Source organism: Ahaetulla prasina, chromosome 4, assembly GCF_028640845.1.
Source record: "Ahaetulla prasina isolate Xishuangbanna chromosome 4, ASM2864084v1, whole genome shotgun sequence".
In the NCBI taxonomy this organism is placed as follows: Eukaryota; Metazoa; Chordata; class Lepidosauria; order Squamata; family Colubridae; genus Ahaetulla; species Ahaetulla prasina.
This window is the reverse complement of record NC_080542.1, coordinates 7376584-7396949: the sequence shown is the minus strand read 5'-3', so window position 1 is coordinate 7396949 and position 20366 is coordinate 7376584. Positions and strand designations below refer to the sequence as shown.

Genomic DNA, 20366 nt, shown 5'->3' with positions numbered 1-20366 from the left:
ATACCTTTTAAGTTTTATTTCCTGTTTTTATACATAAGCTTTTAGGTTGGTATGAGAAAGAATAAAAAATTGAAATAATTATATTATATAGTTTTTTTATATTTTCTAAAAGGGAAAGTTTAACATCATGATTTACCATCACCATCATCTTCTTCTTCATCACCATCAACATCATGATTTACCATCATGATTTACCTGTAGCTCTGAAATTTGGATTTATGGGAACTTAAAGTTATTTTTTCCCCATAAACATCAAAGCATGGTGTTGTTTTTTTTAGTTAAACCAGGAGAAAAATGATCATTTTCTAAGTGTCCACAGGCATTTTGAGATGACAGAATTATAAAAACAAAATAAAACTAAAAAAGAAACTATCGTGTCCCACCCCCACTCTGACGAACGAGTCAAGGAAGTCCGTAGCAAACTTGGCAAAGAAGCCTCTGCAGCTTGCCAAGTTCCTCCAGGTTTATCAGGGTGGGTAGGAGCCCAAGTTGTGACTTCAGTGATAGGGTCTGATATCAGCAAACTAGATAAGACTTTGCTTGACTCAAGGTTGGAATGCCAAAAGCAGGTCCTTTATATAGGCTGTGGGGTGTGGCTCCATGACTCAGCATTTATCCAGGCCTGCCCCATCCTGCCTTCTGCTGGCGTCGCCTCTCAGATCTCCGGAAGCGAGGGTCCACCCACACTGAACTGTCTTCAGCTGGATCTGCTGTCAGCGTCTGGGAAAGGGAGGGGTCAGAGGGAGTAGGCCCCAGTAATTCTACCACCTGGCTGGCTTCCTGCTCTGAAGGCTGAGCCAAAGGAACACACGCTGTATGAGTGAGGTTTATCGGGCTTCTCCTTTCCTCGCAAACACGACCTCGGTCTTGTCTCCTTGGCATCAGGCAGACCATCCGTTTTGCTTTACCACTGCTGGTGGTATGGGGCCAGGGCCGGGGGCTGGAGTCATGACAGGCCATTCATCTTCATTATCAGACTCGGAGTCTGATAAAAGGCTTGGTTGGAGACGGGAGGGGCCCAGCTGAGGAGAGGAGGGAGGACAAGTCACAACAGAAACAGAAATATACATGCTATATATGAAGGGGTGGTCTGCTGGGGGTTCTCAGGGGTTTGGGGTCTAGCTAAGATTCTGTACAGTTTGGAAAACCCCCCAAATCCCACTCCTGACTGGCCCCGCCCGCCCTGCCCTTCCCCTCCCAGTGCTTGGAACACTTTACCTGACTCTGTGGTCTCTTCCAATAATCCCAAAAGCTTTAACCAAAAACTTTCTACTATTGACCTCACCCCATTCCTAAGAGGACCATAAGGGGCGTGCATAAGAGCACAAACGTGCCTACCGTTCCTGTCCTATTGTTTTTCTTTTTCTTCTTCTTATATATAAGATAAGGATTCCCTCAGGAACACACAATCTACTGAAACAGAGCCATGGAAATTGTGAAAGTCACACCCAGCAACCACAATTTTTCTTTTCTTTGAGTATCAGTTCCATATCTCCTACTCTGGTTTGTGGCTTTGGACTTCCCCGCTCAAAAAAGATTTCACTCATAAGTGAAATATTTGACTTGAAAGTCAGATTCAGAATTGAGAGTCAGTTTGGTCTAGTGATTTATGCACCAGGTTAGAAAGTGGGAGGTTATGAGTTCAAATCTCTCCTTAGCCATGAAAGCATAATGGGTAATTGTGAGCCAGTCACTCTCTCTCAGCCAAACCAACCTTCTTGCTTTTGTGGGGAAAATAGGAATAACAGAATAACAGAGTTGGAAGGGACCTTGGAGGTCTTATAGTCAGTCGCACATCCTGCTCAAGGATAAAATCCTATACCATTCCAGACAAACGGTTGTCTAATCTCTTCTTAAAAACTTCCAGGGATGGAGCACTCACAACTTCTGGAGACAAGTCATCCCACTGATTAATTATTTTTGCTGTCAGGAAATTTTTCCTTAGTTCTAGGTTGGTTCTCTCCTTGATTAGTTTCCATCCGTTGCTTCGTGTCCTACCTTCAAATGCTTTGGAGAATAGGTTGACCGCCTCTTCTTTGTGGCAACTCCTTAGATATTGCTATCATATCTATCCTATCCTATCCCATTCTATTGTATGATATCTATCATATCACGTCACATCGTATTATAGCATATCATATACTATATCATATCGTTTCTATCATATGCTAAATAGGAGGAGGAAGGTCTGTCAACTAGCCTCAGATCAGTGTTTGAGAAAATGAAGACCCAACTCCATCATTTTGAAGAAATTGGTAATTTATACCAAGCAAGTCTGAATGCTGTACAGGCAAAGCCAGAACTGGAAATAAATTAAAACCACAGAGACATATCCTCTCCTGAACCCTCCCCCTACTAGAGGTCATACAGTAATAATCCAATGTCGTCTTCCTCCTTGGCCACGTCTAGTTTCACTTCCGATATTCTCCCTCTGACAGTCTTCTGGATGGAATGTGAACCAAGCAGCTGCTGTTACATTCATGCGCCAAAACAGTTCAAACGTCTGTTTAAAAAGGCTATCTCCCTCCCCCACACATGCAATGTCAGCCGAACGCTGGGAACAGTAAAAACCTCCCCCCCTCCTCCATTAATCATGTAAGACACTCAGTAGAGCAAACTTTTAACAAGGTAATAAAACAGTAAAACAGTCTAGTAGGAGAAATACACTTAATTAAAGCGGAGGCTGACAGTCTGTTAGATATCTTCTCTGCTTTGAGTTATTTGTAAAAATAATACAAGTCAGGACACTAATAAAATAAATAGCTAAAGATTTGGAGGGGTAGATTATTAAACTCAAGCCAATGGCTAATGCTACTTTCCAAATACCAGCACAAATGTTGTTATCATTTCATTCTTCAACATTCTTTGACTGAATATTATTATATTATAATTTCTCCAAAAAAAATTATTGGCTTATTCATCAGACCTTAACATGTAAAAAATATTTCCTCTTCTCTATTGAATTTTATACGGAAATTGGAAACTATGTTCCACTATAAGGAATTAACTTAAACACTTTTTTTATTTTGAACCAAGTTTTATTGATTTTTTTCCCCTTCACACCCACCCACATATTTTATGTACAGAGTATTTACAGAGTACTGTGTCGGAGGCAGAGGTGGAGCCAGGGCCATCGGGGAGTGATATGCGGACTCCAGAGCCTCCAGAAGCTGACAGTAATGAGGCAGAAGAAGAGGAGGAGTCTGTTCCTAATGCACGCATGAGAAGAGCTGCCAGAAGGCAAGAGCAGCTAAAGCAAAGAGGACAACTCAGGAGTAGAGCCAAGAGATGATTGGCCCCTTCCATAAGGCTTAAAAGACCAGCAATGGTGTTTGGGCTCTTTGCTGGAAAACAACATTGATAGCTTTGTCTTGTTGCATTTGTTTCATATCGGCATCTTCTGAACTTTTGCCAAGAAAGGCCTTTGGCAGTTTGCATAATTAGACCAAGGTTGGTGATAAGACTGAGGAATTGTGTTGGGAGGAATTTGCTTTGATTTAGTTTGGACTACGCTGAGAATGAGTTAATTCTCAGCTGTTCTAATAAAGTTTGTTGGCTTTTAAACTGACTGAGTTTCCTACTACCTACTTGGGCCTGGGTCACAACAATCATTTACAACTTGTCATGTATATCCAAATACATTTTACATAATTACAATTTCTGCCAAAATATTCTTTTCCCATATTTTTAATAATATCTTAACATTTCTATGCTTATTATATAAACAACATCTTATTCTACCCTCTAATTTCTCCTTTTTTAATCATATATATTTTCTTTTAACTTTCATACTGATTCATTCTTTATCCTGACAGGTTTAAATGTGTTCAGGGTTACCTTTCTTCCATTTCATCTTTTTGTTTTACAGCAATCTTTCTTCTCTCTCTCCTCTCTTTCCTCTCCCTCCCTTCTTTTATCCTTCCTACTTTCTTCTTTCCTCCTCTCCTACTCCTTCTCTACTTCCCCTTCCTTTCTCCCCGTCCTCCTTTTTTCCTCCCTGTCTAACCATCTCTCCTACGCTTATTTCCCCTCCCTTTCTTCCTCTCCTCTTCTATTCCTCTCTCTCCTTCCTCTCTTCTCCCTTCCTTCCATCTCCCTGCTCTTCCACTCTCTCTCTCTCTATTGCTATATTCATTTTCAATTCAGTATTTTCCACTATGGTGTCCAGGCAACCCTGATTTTTTTCTCCATTTATTGAATATATGTCTCAGAATCCACATATTTTTTAATTATTAACAATGTATTTCAATTTATTCCATTTTTACCTTAAAACCTTTTAGCTTAATTAACCTTCCACCTCTTATTTTTTTTAGTTCCTAATTTCTTATTCCCACATCAATGAATTTTCCCTCTTTTACTAGCATTTCAATTCTATATCTCAATTTCAATTATTTTCACATATAAACCATTCTATCTTTCACATTGCATCTGCTGATCTATTTTACATTAAATAATATACTTTTTCTTTTTTGCTTCTTACATACATTTCATTTCATCCTTACTTAAATCATTTACTAACATTTCAATATTGTATCTTAATTTCAATTAATTATTCCATTTTACAGTAATCTGTATATTTCTTCTCTTTTACTTCTTACCTACAATTTCTACTACTAATACCATTCCCTTATATCAACATATTAATGCTTTAATTCCCTTTCTACTATCCTTTATTCTTCCCCTTTTACCCATTATCTTTTGGTGTCTCTAGAATTTTATTTCTTAATATTTTCCTTCGTTTCTCCCATTCTCTTATTTCCTTCTTTTTCTTTTTGCGTTTACTGTATCTTCTCTCCTGCATCCTTTCTCTAGTTTTTAAGATTGTTACTCTTTTACTTCTCCCCCTCGATCTTTTCCCATTTCTTTCTTTTCTCTTCTTTTTTGAGAAATATTCCTCCCTCTCCAATTTTATTTTGTCACTGTCAATCCCAGTGTAATCATCTATTTTTTATCTTCAATTATTTTCTTTCCAACATTGTTTTCTTGCCTCTCACTTGTTTTTTCTTTTTCCCTTTTTTTTTTTGTATTCTAACCAGTCCTCTGCTTCTTGGTTTCCCTTAAATGCTTCTTGCAACTTTTGAAACATCTCCTTTAGTTCCTCATACTCACACTCACAATTTTCCATGTTGTCAATTCAAGAAGAAAAGATTTTTTTAGTTTATTGTTATTTTAACTTATGTATGGTTCAAATTCAAGTCCATATAAAATCTCTTTTTTCTTTTTTATTTCCAAGTAGTATCCAATTCAGATATTCATTTAGACCATTCCAGTTTAAGACTTTATTCTTTCCACTTCTTTTTGAAGTCGTGCTCCAGTTGTTTAAATAAATATTCCTTAAAAAACTTCTCACAATAGTCTGAATCCTTGTTCTTTCAGTCTTTAAAACATTTCTTGCAATACTTTTCCACCAGCAGATGTCTCTCTCCAATCCACAAATCCCCAGGCAACAAAATATCAATTGTAGATCCACAAAGACGGTATTTTCTCTTCTTCTATTAATTCCTTTTGTTGTTAAAGAATGCTTTCCCTCAGTTTTCTTTTTCTTATATTGTTTTTAATTCCTTCCAAATCCAATTTTAAATCCAGGTAGAAGATTTTCCTTTTAGGGCTTTAATTTTAAAGTTTATCTTTGTTTTTTCCCCTTCACTTTGAATTCCCAAGTGCCAATTAGCTGCTTATTTCAGGTTGGGACCCCATTTAAACTTTAGAGAGTTTTTCTTCTTACCTGTGAGTTGGCCAGTCACTCACTAGGTAACAATACTCCATTCAATCACTGCTCCTGCACAAATCTTAGTCCGGTTGCCCCAGCTTGTGGCAGTCATTTCAATGGCTCTCACCCCTGCTGCCTCTGACCCTTCAAGGAACTTGTCTGTTCCTCTTGGTCTTCCGAGGTGCTTCTCGTTCTTTCCCATCCCTCCAAGATGGTTTCGGTCTGAACAGCCCCAACAGTGGTTTGTCTCGTGGAGCTTCACTATTTTCCAGCCAGTATCGCCGCAACGCTTCCGGTTCCCCAAGCTTCAACACTTAAGACTCTTTTCAATTGCTAATGTCCCTTCAGTTACTTTTATTAGCATTTGCTCATTTAAACAAAGTTGAACCATCAGTTGAACTCCTTATTCTCTCAAAAAACCCCAAAACAATTATCTCCTACAGGAATCACCATATTGTTTTTAGCTAGGCCAAAACATCAAGACTGTGCATAAAGGTATTTAAATTCAGCAATAATTATCAGTTTGATTATAAAGTAACTCTTGAACCCCGGGGAGTTTAGTCCAAAGTGATAATAACAGCTCTACAAGATTCACTGCTACAAGTTTCCTTCCTCCTTTCTTCTTTTCCAGAACATCTGTTCAATCCTAGTGATAGTCAGTATGCAAATTTGCACACACAAGGAACCTCAAATAGAAAATGATGGGATTGCTGATTAGGTGCATTGTCAGATATAAAGCTTGGCTGAATCATTGAATGAACCACTGAAATACAAATTTCCTTATGGACAGGAGACACAAATATTTTCACTATGACAAATGCCTGAAGATCTTATCCCTTCTGATGCTCTTGGTGCAGAAAGCAGTTACTCTGAGCTGCCCTGTGAGTGATGCTTTCCCGATTCCCCATGAGTGGTACCAGCCTGGTGATCTCATTGTGGGTGGGATGGTGTCTCAGATAATTCACTCCTTTTTTGAAATTGAATTTAAAGAACATCCTTCTCTAATACCTTATGATTTACCACTGTAAGGATTTTTTAACTTTCCATTCATTTTCTAATTTTATTGTTTATATGACTAATAGCTCTTTGAGAATAAATGCATGGTTTTTTTATATAAACAGACTCTTGCTTACTTGTCCTTCAAACTTGTGGGAAAACAAATCATTTTCATTGTGTTAAAATTTTACTCATAAAATGTATGAAACTATTCTTTTCACTGCATTCCTTTCCTGCAGGAAGTCTTTTGGAGAATATTTAGTGAGTATAATTATCTAGTCTATGCACTCACTCCTTGCATAACTTACATATATTAATAATCATTTTCTTTTCACTGTATTAAGTCTAACAAGAAGCCTTTTGGAGAACATTTAGGGAGTGTAAGATAATTAAAATTATCTAGTCTATGCAGTCACTCCTAGCATAACTTACAGGTATTAAAAGAGGGATACTTGCTGGTTGCATTCTATTTTGTGCCAGACTGATCGAAATGAATGTGATAGCTTGGGGGAAAAAATTCATGACTTTATTCAATACTTATTTGTGGCAAATCATGGAAACACTGTAGATAGTTGAAACTATACAAATTACTATTATTCTTTTTTACACATTTTTTATTTTTTTATAAACATAGTAAAAATCATCATTGTGAACAGATTGTCGGTCAGGTACATGTTTAAAACAATTTCAAATTTATCTTATAAGATAAATTTGTATGCGGATGATTCTTCCTTTTTTTAATGTATAGCACAAGGGTGGAAAATGTATTTTCTTTTTTTTTTTGTTCGTAATGTTAAAAAAATTAATTAAAAAAAAAAACAATTTCAAATTTCATCCCTCGTTATATTCCATACAATGTATTTCCTTCTTCTTCATTCAAATTAATAATTTTTACACGTCTCTAATATATATTGTATTCCATACCATTAAAATTTAAATGACATCTAGTCCCTTTATTTAAATTTAGCTTCTTAATTCTTAACGTTATCGCTTAAATTCTTACATGAGTATAATTCTAAATAAGTGATAAATTACAGAATAACTCTTAAGAAGAAAGTTGTTTTTTATAATTTGAAATTTTAAAGTAGTACTGTCATTTATGATTTGCAACTGTATGGAATAATATTTTTTGGAGGCAGAGGAAGACTGTAAGAATTGAATAATCTTTGTGATTTCAGGGCTATTCTTATGTAGTTTGACAGGTTGGTGTGATTGCACGACCGCTTCAAGAAAGGATGCTAATTGGCTGCTTTCGGATTTACATTAATGGTTTTAATAGAAACTATACAAATTATTGAGTGTTTTTACAAATCTTCTCCCTTATAAAAGAGACAGAAGTGGTTATTACTCATATATTAATGGTTTCACCAGAGGAATTGTCAACTTATTTTCTTCAATTTTGTTTAAACTATTTGCAGTGTAATAACCAAATTCTACCAACATGCCCTCGCCTTGGCCTTTGCTGTGAAGGAGATCAATGAGGACTCCCAGATCTTACCTAACGTCACTCTTGGGTTCCACCTCTATGACAGTTACAACAACCCAAGGATGACCTATTGTACCACACTGGACCTGCTTTTCAAATCCAAGGAATTTGTCCCAAACTACAAATGTGATAGCCAGAAGAATCTCATGGCCGTCATTGGAGGGTTAGGTCCTGATACATCATCCTTTATGGCAGAGACTATAAATGTCTACAAAATTCCACAGGTAGTTTGGGGTGGAGTAAGAAAGAAAATTATTTTGTAATTGATAGTAGATACTGGTTGTTTTCTATACCTTTCTCCAGGAATTCAATTAAATACACTTTTATCACTCCTCATCTGTTTTTCCCACAACTTAATAGACTGGCTCAAGGTAATCCAATTAAATCAAAATCTTATTAATACAGGTGTTTTGACAGCCAACCAGCAATAAGTTACAACTCTTCTTACTTAATCATGCTTGGCGTATAGTAAAAGTAGTTTAGTATAAAACTCCACTGTTTTTCTTAGCAATTATTGAAGGTTTGATGCTGTAGGGTTAGTCAGTATTTTGCCATGCCTTTCTACAGGACTTCACTTTTGCTCTCTTTTCTCTCCCTTCTGCAATTGTTCCCACAACTCAATATATTGGCTCAAAATAATCAGTCAAGAAAATCTAAATTTTTATTACAATCATAGATTAGCAAATTTAAATTTAAATCACAAATTACAGTACAAAATTTATTTTATTGGAGAGGATAACCTGATGATTTGACCACTATCTGTGTTGAAATCTGGAGCTATGTCAAGAGGAGGATAGAAAAGACTGTTTAACACAAAACATAGAACATAGAATAATAGAACGGGAAGGTTTCTTGGGGGTATTCTAGTCCAACCCCCTCTTTGAGTAGGAGATCCTATACTATTTCATATAAATAACTGTCCAGTCTCTTTTTGAAAGCCTCCGGTGATGGAGCAACCACAACTTCTGAAGGCAAGTTGTTCCATTTGGTTAATTGTTTTCACAAAGACCTTGCATAGGTCTTTGGAGACTCAAGATGTTATAGGATGTAATTTTCATCCAGTGTTTCTTATCTTGCCTTCTGGTGCTTTGGAAGACAGTTTGACACCCTTGTCTTTGTAGGAGCCCCTCAAATATTGGAACACTGCTACTGTGTCTCCTGGTTTTAGGAAAGATCTCATTTCAGCCACTTCCTGAAATCAAAGCTATCAGCATTTTCACTGCTGCCCTAAACTCAGCTCCAGATTCCACCAAGCCACCCGATAATAGGCCACAACTCTCTTTGGTATGTCTTGGTTGGGTCTGAACAGGGGTGAAATCCAGCAGGTTCTGAAGAACTGGTAGCGGAAACTTTGAGCAGTTCGGAAAACCGGTAATGGAAATTTTGAATAGTTTGGAGAACCAGCAAGTACCACCTCTGGCCCAGAGTTGGGTGGGAATGGAGATTTTGGAATATCCTTCCCCCAGGAGTGGGGAGGGAATGGAGATTTTACAGTATCCTTGCCCTGGAATGGGATGGGAATGGAGATTTTGCAGTATCCTTCCCCTGCCCCGCCCACCAAGCCACACCCACAGAACTGGTAGTAAAAAAAATTTGGATTTCACTACTGGGTCTTATAATAATAACGAATTTAAAACACAACTGATTTGCTTGGAAATTGTTGAAGGATTGGGGCTATGTGGTACTTTTGGAGATCTCTAAAATAATTGTAGTAAATGAAGGCATGATTCACCCAGAATCTCATGGGCAGAGTCTTTCATGTATAAGTATTTTATTTTATCTGCTACAGATAAGGGAAGAAGGTAGTCCAGTAAATTTAGCTCTTCTTTGTAGAGCTTTCTACTGCAATATTGCAATATTGCTGTCAATACTTCTTTTCATCAGACTAGACATATCCAATTCCTGTAACTGAACTCTTTTGAATATCTCTATAATAATTGTAGTAAAGGAAGACATGATTAATCCTTTCTATTCCTTCAGAATCTCATGGGAATAGTCTTTCATGTATAAGTATTTTATTGTATCTGCTACAAATAAGGAAAGAAGGTAATCCAGTAAGTCTAGCTCTTAAGAATGTTTTCCTTAGGCTAAGAAGAGCTCACAATAGCTCTCAGCTAGTTAGCAAGTTTTCAGATAAAACTCATTCTAATAAAATGAACATACTGGAACTCTATATTAGGGAACTGAGTGGTTGTAATCTAGTTATATTTCAGATGAGAAACTATTTCCTCATGGGATTTTAATTGCTTCTCTTTTTCATCAGAATTGTCATAATCTATGTAGAATTGGACAAATGTTCAATGTTCAGAAGACCTTCATTAAGTTTCTAACAAGCAGTCTTCTTCACATTTCTCCCATGATTTTCATGAATAACAAATTTCTCTTTTTCATTTATTTAGTTGACTTATGGTTCCTTTGCCCAAGAAGACTTTCAGATTACTGAGTTATTTCCACTTTATTGCATGGTCCCAAAAGAGGAGCATCAGTTCCCTGGGCTTATACAACTTCTTCTGCATTTTGGATGGACATGGATTGGACTCTTCGCTTCTGAAAATAAGGAAGAACGTTTTTTGCAGAAACTGCAGCCGTTGCTTTCACAGAATGGGATCTGTTTAGGTTTCACACAAAACATTCCAGAACATCTCCACTTGGAAGATGTGTCAAAATTGTCTAATTCATTCTCAATTATTGATGAGAAACTGTTAGATCAGAAAGCAAATGTTTTTCTTGTCTATGGAGAAACATTCTCAATGGTGTGGCTCAGAACTGTCATGTTTCTACGTGATCCTGAAAATAAAGAGAGTGGATCATTTAGGAAGGTTTGGATCCTGATGAATCCGATTGATTTCATCCTAGTGGGAGGTCAAAGGAATTGGGATCTCCACATGTTCCATGGGGCTCTTTCCTTTTCTGCGCATTCAAGAGACATTCAGGGCTTTAAAGAATTTCTTCAAGTCATCAAACCTTCAACCCACAAAGACAAATTTCATCAAGATGTTTGGGAGCAATTGTTCGATTGTTCATTTTCAGATACTGAATTATCTTCCACGATCAATGAAATTTGCAGTGGCGAAGAGAATTTGGAGGACCTGCCTGCACCTGTTTTTGAATTTCAGATGACTGGCGAAAGCTACAGCATCTACAATGCTGTTTATGCAGTGGCACATTCTTGCATGAGATCAAAATCCCAACCAAGAGAGATTCAAAGGGTTAAATTTCTAAATCTGCTTCCTTGGCAGGTAATCTTTCCATGCCAAACCTATTGTGTATTTCAATGATTATCCACAATCATCCACAATCTAATATAACTTATTTTCCCTGGTCTGTGGCTACAACTCAATGAGGCAACAAAGCTATTAGTTTTATAAAATAAGAGGATAAACACAAACTGTGCCTTTACTAATTTCAATATAGTCAATGGGATTTACTGTATGCATCAATTTTCATTGTATAAACTACTTTTCACCTCCACATTGAATTCGCCTATCGTGTGGATTTATCCAACCTAGTTCCAAGGAAAATTCAATTGTACTTTATCTGAAGGTGGTCTTTCTTCTTTTTGTGCCCACCCCAGAAAATGTCTGAAATGTAGACAGTTTTCTGATTTTCACCAGAGCCATGGTGGCGCAGTGGTTAGAAAGCAGTACTGCAGGCTACTTGTTCTGGCTGCCGGTTGCCAGCAGTTTGGTAGTTTGATGCCCAGTGGCTCAAGGTTTGACTCCATCTTCCATCCTTCTGTGGTTGGTAAAATGAGGAGCCAGATTGTTGGTGGCTCTGTAAACCACTTAGAGGTGGTTGCAAAGCACTGTAAAGTAGTATATAAGTCTAAGTGCTGTTGCTATCCAAACTTATCCTCAACCAGTTCTCTGATCTACTTCTCCTTGGATCATGAACCTTTCAGAGTTGGGATGCAGAGCATTCTTTCTCTATCAATGTTCAAGAGGAATCAACCAAATGTCAGTCCTTTTCATCTATGGCCTCAACCCTTTGAAACAACTCTATGTTTGAAAGAATATATATATATATATATATATATATATATATATATATATATATATATATATATATATATAGATATATATATATATATATATATATATATATATATATATATATATATATATATATGTAGGTCTTTGGTTAGTCAGGTTTTCTCCCGCGTAAAATTGGAAGTGTCTTGGCGACGTTTCGACGAAGTCTCATTCGTCATCTTCAGGCTTCAGCTTTGTGCTTCTGGGAGCAGTGTGTGATTGCAGCTGTTTCTTCCTTTTTAACTGCTAGTGAGGGTTTGAACTGATTGGGTTGGAGCTTGGCTGTGCTCTGATTGGATGGGGTTTTTTTTGTGCTCTGATTGGCTGGGGGTGTATCCTGCTTGGGTAGGGGCTTGGTTGTGCTCAGATTAGTCTGAGTTGCAGGGGGATTTGAGCTGGTGAGCTGCATTGCTGTTGTTTGGCTTCGTGTTTGTGGTCGTGCTACATCTTCATAGTGGGTGTCTGTCTGCTGTATGTATGGGTTGGAGGGGTTTGAAATGGCTAATGTTGTAGCTGCGGTCTGGCTTCTGATCCTTGGTCGTGCTTCATGATCAGTGTGGATTTGGGTCTGCTTTCTGGGTGGATGTGTGGTGGTGACATCCTGTGTGGCCCTCGTGAGTGTGGGTCTGGTGTCATTCCTCATGTTAGGGACTCGTTTGTCAATAAGGGCGGGTTTCCAAATGGCTGGTAGGTGGGAGGTATCATCTTGTTTGTTCATGCCCTTATAATATATATATATTATATATATATATAATTATATAATTCTCACAATCTCTCTCTCTCTCTCATGATAAAATCTGGCTAAAGGAAAATTGTCAGGTCTCAGGATGTCAAATACCTTTGTAGTAACAAAGAGCAAACAATGTAGGATGACTTTAGATACGGGCCAAATTTGATTGTTTAGTTGTTTAATAGTGAATATAAATCATGTCTAAATCAAGTTGTATAAAGTCAGTACCTCATTTGATTTTGTTTTGTTAAGTGCTGTTGTTTCATTTTTTTCCCCTTGGAAGTAACATTAAATTAATACTTGAATAGACCTGTGTCTTTCTCTGAAATATAGATTATCTATATTCTAAGATTATTTGATATTTGTTAGATCAATGGGAAGAATGACTAAGTGAAAGTTAAATATACTGGCCACTTTTTCATTATTATCCTTCCATCTCCCTCCCTCCCCCATCTCTCTCTTTCATTCTCTTTCAAGTAGCTCCATTCGTTTCTTCAAGACATCTCTTTTAACAATTCAGCTGGGGACAGAGTGTTCCTGAATGAGAAAGGGGAAGCAACAGGTGGCTTCGACATAACCAACTTGATCACTTTTCCAAATAGATCCTTTCAGAGAATTAAAGTTGGAAAGATTGAGCCTCATACTCCCAACATGAAGGAATTAATCATTGATGAAGATGTGATTGTGTGGCACCCAGCTTTTAACCAGGTGTGGACTCATTTAATCAACTCTTCCTTGATCCATTGTGATCCAATATCGAACATAGTCCACTTTAGAAATCTAATTTGTGATTTTTGAAATGCCATCTTCTGTACAAATATTGTCGATGATCAAGCTTTCATCAAATTGACAAAATGACATTACAATTTAAAAGAGAGGTATTCGCACTTGGGTTGAATTTCCATTGGAAATCATAAGATACTATTCCCATAATATTATAATCACATATATTTCTTTATTCACCCTGTCATTCTCCAAACAAGCCCTTTGCACATCCTTATAATGTCAATATTTTAATGGATAGTATAAATATGTGATGGGTCAGTGTGTTCTGTCTCCTTCCCCACTTTGGAGTAACGAGCTGGCCTTCAGCCAGTGGTTTCATGGCTCTTATCAGTCCTGGCAGAGAAATCGCAGCTGCTTGCCAAAGTTCAAACAAATGACTCACAGAGTAAGACTTCAGCTCTCTTTGAAACAGTTCAGCTAATCTTTTGCTCCCCGTGGAGTGAGAGAAGTCCCAAAGCTCCTTATATATCCTGTGGGGTGGGGCTTCTTCCCTACCCTTCCCTTTGATGACGCTGCCTCTCTAATCTTCTGAAGCATGGGTTAATCCAAGCTTGATTATTATTATTATTATTATTATCAGTTGGGTCTGAAGGCGCAGCCTGAGGAAGGGAGGAATCAGGGGATGACGCCCCCATTACGTCCTCTGACTGGCTTGGTTCTGGCTCCTGGAGCCGGGCCAAAGGCATCGGTGCTCCCGAGGTAAGCCTTACTCGCTCTTCCCCCTCACTCTCGGAGTCACTTTCGGGCATGGGGCCAGGTTCGGGGGCTGGAGTCACAACTCAGTGGTTAAAGACACTGAGCTTGACAGCTGGAAAGCTGACAACCAGGGTTTGAGAGCACCATGCAATGGATGGAGCTTCCATTCTTCCCTCAGTTCCTTCCCACCTAGGAATTCAAGAGGATGGAAATATGAATAGAGTCATAGGCAGTGGTGAAATCTGAACCGGTTTACTACCAGTTCACTGGCTGCGCATTCGTGCTGCATGTGTGCATGCACAGGGAGCACTATGCACCAAATGCGAGGCATGCATTCACATGTGTGTTGCATGCCAAAAGGAGGCATGGGGTAAGTACAACAGCACACTGGGGGGGTGATCAGCTGTGGTGCGCGATCTTTTTTTTTTTAACTTTTAAAAGCATTTTTTTTACAACCTATTCGGGCGAATAGGTTATAAAAATGCTTTTAAAAGTAAAAAAAAAGGCTCTGACGATCAGGCAGCTCAGCTGTGATTGTCAGAGGCATTTTTTAACCTTTTAAAAGCATTTTTTACAGCCTGTTCAGCTGAATAGGTTGTTAAAAATGCTTTTAAAAGTGAAAAAAAAGACTCTGACAATTGCACGCCTCAGGTGTGATCATCAGAGCCTTTTTGTTTACCATTTAAAAGCATTTTTTAAAAGAAGCAGCAAGCGGGTGATTGGGTGGGCATGAGCATGGGATTTTTGGTACCGGTTCTCCGAACCACCTGCTGCCATTGCTACCGGATTGGCCAATCCGGTCCAAACCGGGAGCATTTCACCCCTAGTCATAGGTACCATTTTGGTGGGAAGGTAACAATATTCCTTGTGCCTTTGGCGTATAGCCATGCTGGCCACATTACTATGGAAAATATCTTCAGACAATGCTGTCTCCCTTGGCCAAGAAACACTTTGAGCTCCATGCCCTAGAGTCAGACACGACTGGACAGGGAAACTTCTACCTGATAAATACACATGGACTAACCCTTTGAGAATTCAAATATTCTTCCTTCCACCAAAAAGGAGAACAATACAAACTGCTTAAAAAAATCCTCTTTGCAAAAACCTGTTATGTTTATCACCAGGTTCTTCCAATTTCTCTGTGTAATGACCATTGCTCCCCTGGATCCTGGAAGAAAGGCTTGGAAGGAAAGAAATTCTGTTGCTACAACTGTGTTCCGTGTCCAGAAGGGAAGATTTCAAATGAAAAGGGTAGGTTAGACATTCCAGCAAGTCCTCAATGGAAGCAAATTGTAACACACTACTGTAGCAAATAGTTTTCCTCAAGGTGAAAATATTCATTTCTATACCTGTGAATCACAATGCCCATGAGAGCTGAGCTCTTATATCGGTGGTAGTCAACCTGGTCCCTACCGCCCACTAGTGGGAGTTCCAGCTTTCATGGTGGGCGGTAGGGGTTTTGTCCGATACTGAAGCATTTTCCTTTTTTTAAATTTAATTGACTTTAAAAAAAATTCATAGCATTATTTAAAAACATTTTCATTTGAGTAAATTTAGGAAATATTTTGTATTAGATATATTTCTGAAGGAGAGGGGAATTGAGAGTGTGATTATGTGTGGAGTGACTAGAGATTATAATTTAGGATTTATTTTGGATTATGATTGTTAGTTTTGATACCCTGCATTTTTTTCTGGGAAGTCGGGGTGGGGTGGGGGCTGGGGGTAAGAGGGAAGGGAATTGGGGGGGTTGAGGGTAGAGGATGGAGTGATGGAGTGATGGAGTGATGGTTAATGTACAGGGATTATTGAAGATGTATAAATATAATTAATGTAGGGTCGGGTCTGCCCAATTACCATTTTAGAATGGTGGGGAGGGAGAAAAGAGGAGTAGAGGTAGGAAAGAGGAGAAGAGGGGTAGAAGAGGGAGAAGAGGAAGGAAGAGGGGTAGAAGAGGGAGAAGGAAGGTGTAGGGTGGAAGGAGGAGAGGATGTAGATAAGAGAAGGAGAGGAAGGTCTGGAAAGTAGAAGAAGGTAGAAGAGGGAAGAGAGTTAAAAGGGGGGTGGTGACTGGGCAAGCCCGACTAATTGTATATAACTGTACATTAGATGAGCTGTTGGATATGATTGTAAAAAAAAAAAAGAAGAAGATAAAAAAAAAACATTTTCATTAGGTTTTCATAAAATTCCCCGTGACAATTTAAATTTCTGAAAATATACTATTTGTATCGCTCATGCATAAGTTTAGTTCACGTTACGTAAGTGAAACTAAATGGCGCTATAGTGCGACTGCAAACAAAAGAGCCTCGTCCCAGAATAGCTCATGCATCTCCCCCCACACCACCCAGCTGTAACAGATAAACAGAGCTGGTAGCCGGTGCCCTCCCCAAACCCAATCCATGATGTGCGAGAGGCATGCGCAGACGACGATACACAGCGCATTACTGTGGAACCAGTGGGCGGTTAGAAAATTTTACTACTAACAGAAATACAAAAGTGGGCAATAGGTATAAAAAGGTTGACTACCTCTGTCTTATATCCACCCCTATAGATTTATTCTCTGTGTTTTGGAAAAATGAGAAATGTCAAAATGGACTAAATTTTTAATAATTTTGAAAATTTATTAGACAGGACTGCATTTTATTGAATAATCACCCTTCCCATTGTACTTCTTTTAGGCTGCTCACAGCAGATACTACAATGGAAAAACTACATTTCCATAGGAACATAATCCAACTGGTAGCCAATAGAAAAAAAAACCTGAAAGGGATAAAAGTTGGTACCCATAAAGAATATTATTTTCAAAAAATATGGAGTGTATAAAAACATGCCTTGACTTTTCTTTCAGATATGGATGACTGTTTTCAATGTGCAGAAGATCATTATCCAAATAAAGAAAAGAAAGGATGTATCCTGAAACTTCTGGTCTTTTTAACTTTTAAAGAAACCTTAGGAATTGGTTTATCCTCAGCAGCTCTTTGTCTCTTCTTCTTGACATCTTGGGTTCTTGGAACTTTTATTAAGCACAGGGATACTCCCATTGTCAAAGCCAACAACTGGTCCCTCACCTACACCCTCCTTGTCTCTCTCCAGCTCTGTTTTCTCTTCTCTTTGCTCTTCCTCAGCCAACCTGGCAAAGTGACCTGCCTTCTCCGACAATCAACTTTTGGCATCACCTTCTCAGTGGCCATTTCTAGTGTATTGGCCAAAACTATCACTGTGGTTGTGGCTTTCATGGCTGCTAAACCAGGATCTCAGATGAGGAAGTGGGTCGGGAAAAGTTTGGCCTTTTCTGCAGTTCTTTCTTGTTCTCTTGTCCAAGTATATATTTGTATTCTTTGGTTATCAACATCTCCCCCATTCCCTGAGTTGGACATGCACTCAGAGCTCCAAGAAATGATTTTACAATGCAATGAGGGATCAGCTTTCTTCTTCTACTGTGTCTTGGGCTACATGGGTATCTTGGCCATTGCCAGCTTTACTGTGGCTTTCCTTGCCCGTAAATTACCTGACAGCTTTAACGAAGCCAAGTTCATCACCTTCAGCATGTTGGCCTTTTGCAGCGTGTGGATCTCCTTCTTTCCAGCCTATCTGAGCACAAAAGGCAAAGCCATGGTAGCTGTGGAGGTCTTCTCCATCTTGTCCTCCAGCGCTGCATTACTGGGATGCATATTCCTCCCAAAATGCTACATCATTGTTTTCCGGCCTGACCTCAACCACAGGGAGCAACTCATAAAGAGGAATTAGCACTTCATGTGATAGCTCTGGCTTTGAGAAATTGCTGACAAAAAAGAGAGAGAGAGAGAGACGGAGAGAAGGATTGTTTGCTATCCATAGGAGACATATAGAAGCCATTAATTCTGACAACAGAGGATTGAGGGAAGATTATCCCAAACGCTAAGATTTATGACAGTTGCCAAGTGCGAAAGAAATGCTGCTGCTGCTGCGTTTGCAATCATTCTCCAGGATTCTTTAATTAAACACCTTCCTTCTTTCAATACCCCACGATTGCAAGACATTGAGGATGCAGTTGTTGTGTTAGAAAATTAAAGATATTGAATCAAATCGTGTCCAATGTTTGCAGTTTATTTATTTATTTATGTAGAAAATTTGTATAGTCGCCTACTTGCTTACAGTGAATCTAGGCAGCTTACTGTCAATAAAACACAACATAAAAATAAAAACTATATCCCCCTCTGACAACAACTCTACAGACTCAAATAAGTCTGTTGAGATTCTCAGTCATCCAGGTCACGATTGTCCCAAAGGTGCTTTTTCAGGAGGCAACTGGACTTTCTTTCTTTTTTCTTTTCAAAATGTCTTCAAATGAAAAAAAAAACACAAAAAAACAAGAAAGTCTAATATCCCCCTGAAAAAAACACCTTTGGGGCAACCGTGACCTGACTGACAATCTCTACAAACTTTTAGCTTTACAATTTTTTTTTAAATTTGAATTTATATCCCGCCCTTCTCAGGGCGGCTTACACTGTGTTACGCAATAGTCTTCATCCTATTTGTATATTATATACAAAGTCAACTTTTATTGCCCCCAACAATCTGGGTCCTCATTTTACCTACCTTATAAAGGATGGAAGGCTGAGTCAACCTTGGGCCTGGTGGGACTTGAATCTGCAGTAATTGCAGGCAGCTGTGTTAATAACAGACAGACTTAGTCTGCTGAGCTACCAGAGGCCCTTTGGGATGAACTCCCTTTGTATGGTGTGGGAGTAGGAATGGATTTCTTCTTTTCCAAAAACACTACACTACTAACCAGAGCATATAAAACATTTGCTAGACCAATTCTAGAATACAGCTCACCTGTTTGGAACCCTCACCATATCTCTGACATCAATACAATTGAACATATCCAGAAATATTTCACAAGAAGAGTTCTCCATTCCTCTGAAAGCAACAAAATACCTTATCCCACTAGACTTGAAATCCTGGGCTTGGAAAACTTGGAACTCCGTCGCCTTCGACAAGACCTAAGTTTAACTCATAGAATCATCTATTGTAATGTCCTTCCTGTCAAAGACTACTTCAGCTTTAATTGCAATAATACTAGAGCAACCAATAGATTTAAACTTAATGTCAACCGCTTTAATCTAGATTGCAGAAAATATGACTTCTGTAACAGAATCATCAGTGCTTGGAATACTTTACCTGACTCTGTGGTCTCTTCTCATAATCCTAAAAGCTTTAACCAAAAACTTTCTACTATTGACCTCACCCCATTCCTAAGAGGACCATAAGGGGCGTGCTTAAGCACACAAACGTGCCTACTGTTCCTGTATATATATATATATATATATATATATATATATATATATATATATATATATATATATATATATATATATATATATATATATATATATATATATATATATATATATATATATATATATATATATATATAAGTATTCTGAGGTTTTCACGGGTGTTTGTATATAGGTCTTTGGTTGTTCGGGTTTTCTCCCGTGTAAGATTGGAAGTGGTCTTGGCGACGTTTCGACGAAGTCTCATTCGTCATCTTCAGGCTTCAGCTTCGTGCTTCTGGGAGCAATGTGTGATCGCAGCTGTTTCTTCCTTTTAACTGCTAGTGGGGGTTTGAACTGATTGGGTGGGATTTGGCTTTGACCACAAAGCCAAACAACAGCTATGCAGCTCACCAGCTCAAATCCCCCTGCAGCACAGACTAGACTGAGCACAACCAAGCCCCCACCAACACAGGACACACCCCCAGCCAATCAGAGCACAGAAAAAACCCCATCCAATCAGAGCACAGCCAAGCGAAGCTGAAGCCTGAAGATGACGAATGAGACTTCGTCGAAACGTCGCCAAGACACTTCCAATCTTACACGGGAGAAAACCCGAACAACCAAAGACATATATATATATATATATATACATGTACATATATACATATATATA

The 20366-nt window shown here is 38.4% G+C and overlaps 1 protein-coding gene across 1 annotated transcript; it reads left to right on the top strand.

Annotated features, from left to right (window-relative positions):
- The first annotated feature begins 6492 nt into the window (after window positions 1-6492).
- On the top strand, window positions 6493-18179 carry LOC131196971 (extracellular calcium-sensing receptor-like). The gene is made up of 5 exons (XM_058180500.1): window positions 6493-6734; window positions 8125-8416; window positions 10592-11431; window positions 15560-15686; window positions 17281-18179. The coding sequence occupies exons 1-5, from the start codon at window positions 6493-6495 to the stop codon at window positions 18177-18179; spliced, it is 2400 nt and encodes a 799-aa protein (XP_058036483.1).
- The last annotated feature ends 2187 nt before the right edge of the window (window positions 18180-20366 follow it).

Excerpts from the sequence above, each read along its gene's own strand:
- LOC131196971 (XM_058180500.1), top strand. The coding sequence starts at position 6,493 with ATGGACAGGAGACACAAATATTTTCACTATGACAAATGCCTGAAGATC. Across the intron at positions 11,432-15,559 it reads TAAATCTGCTTCCTTGGCAG|GTTCTTCCAATTTCTCTGTG; the intron begins GTAATCTTTCCA and ends GTTTATCACCAG. Across the intron at positions 15,687-17,280 it reads GAAGATTTCAAATGAAAAGG|ATATGGATGACTGTTTTCAA; the intron begins GTAGGTTAGACA and ends CTTTTCTTTCAG.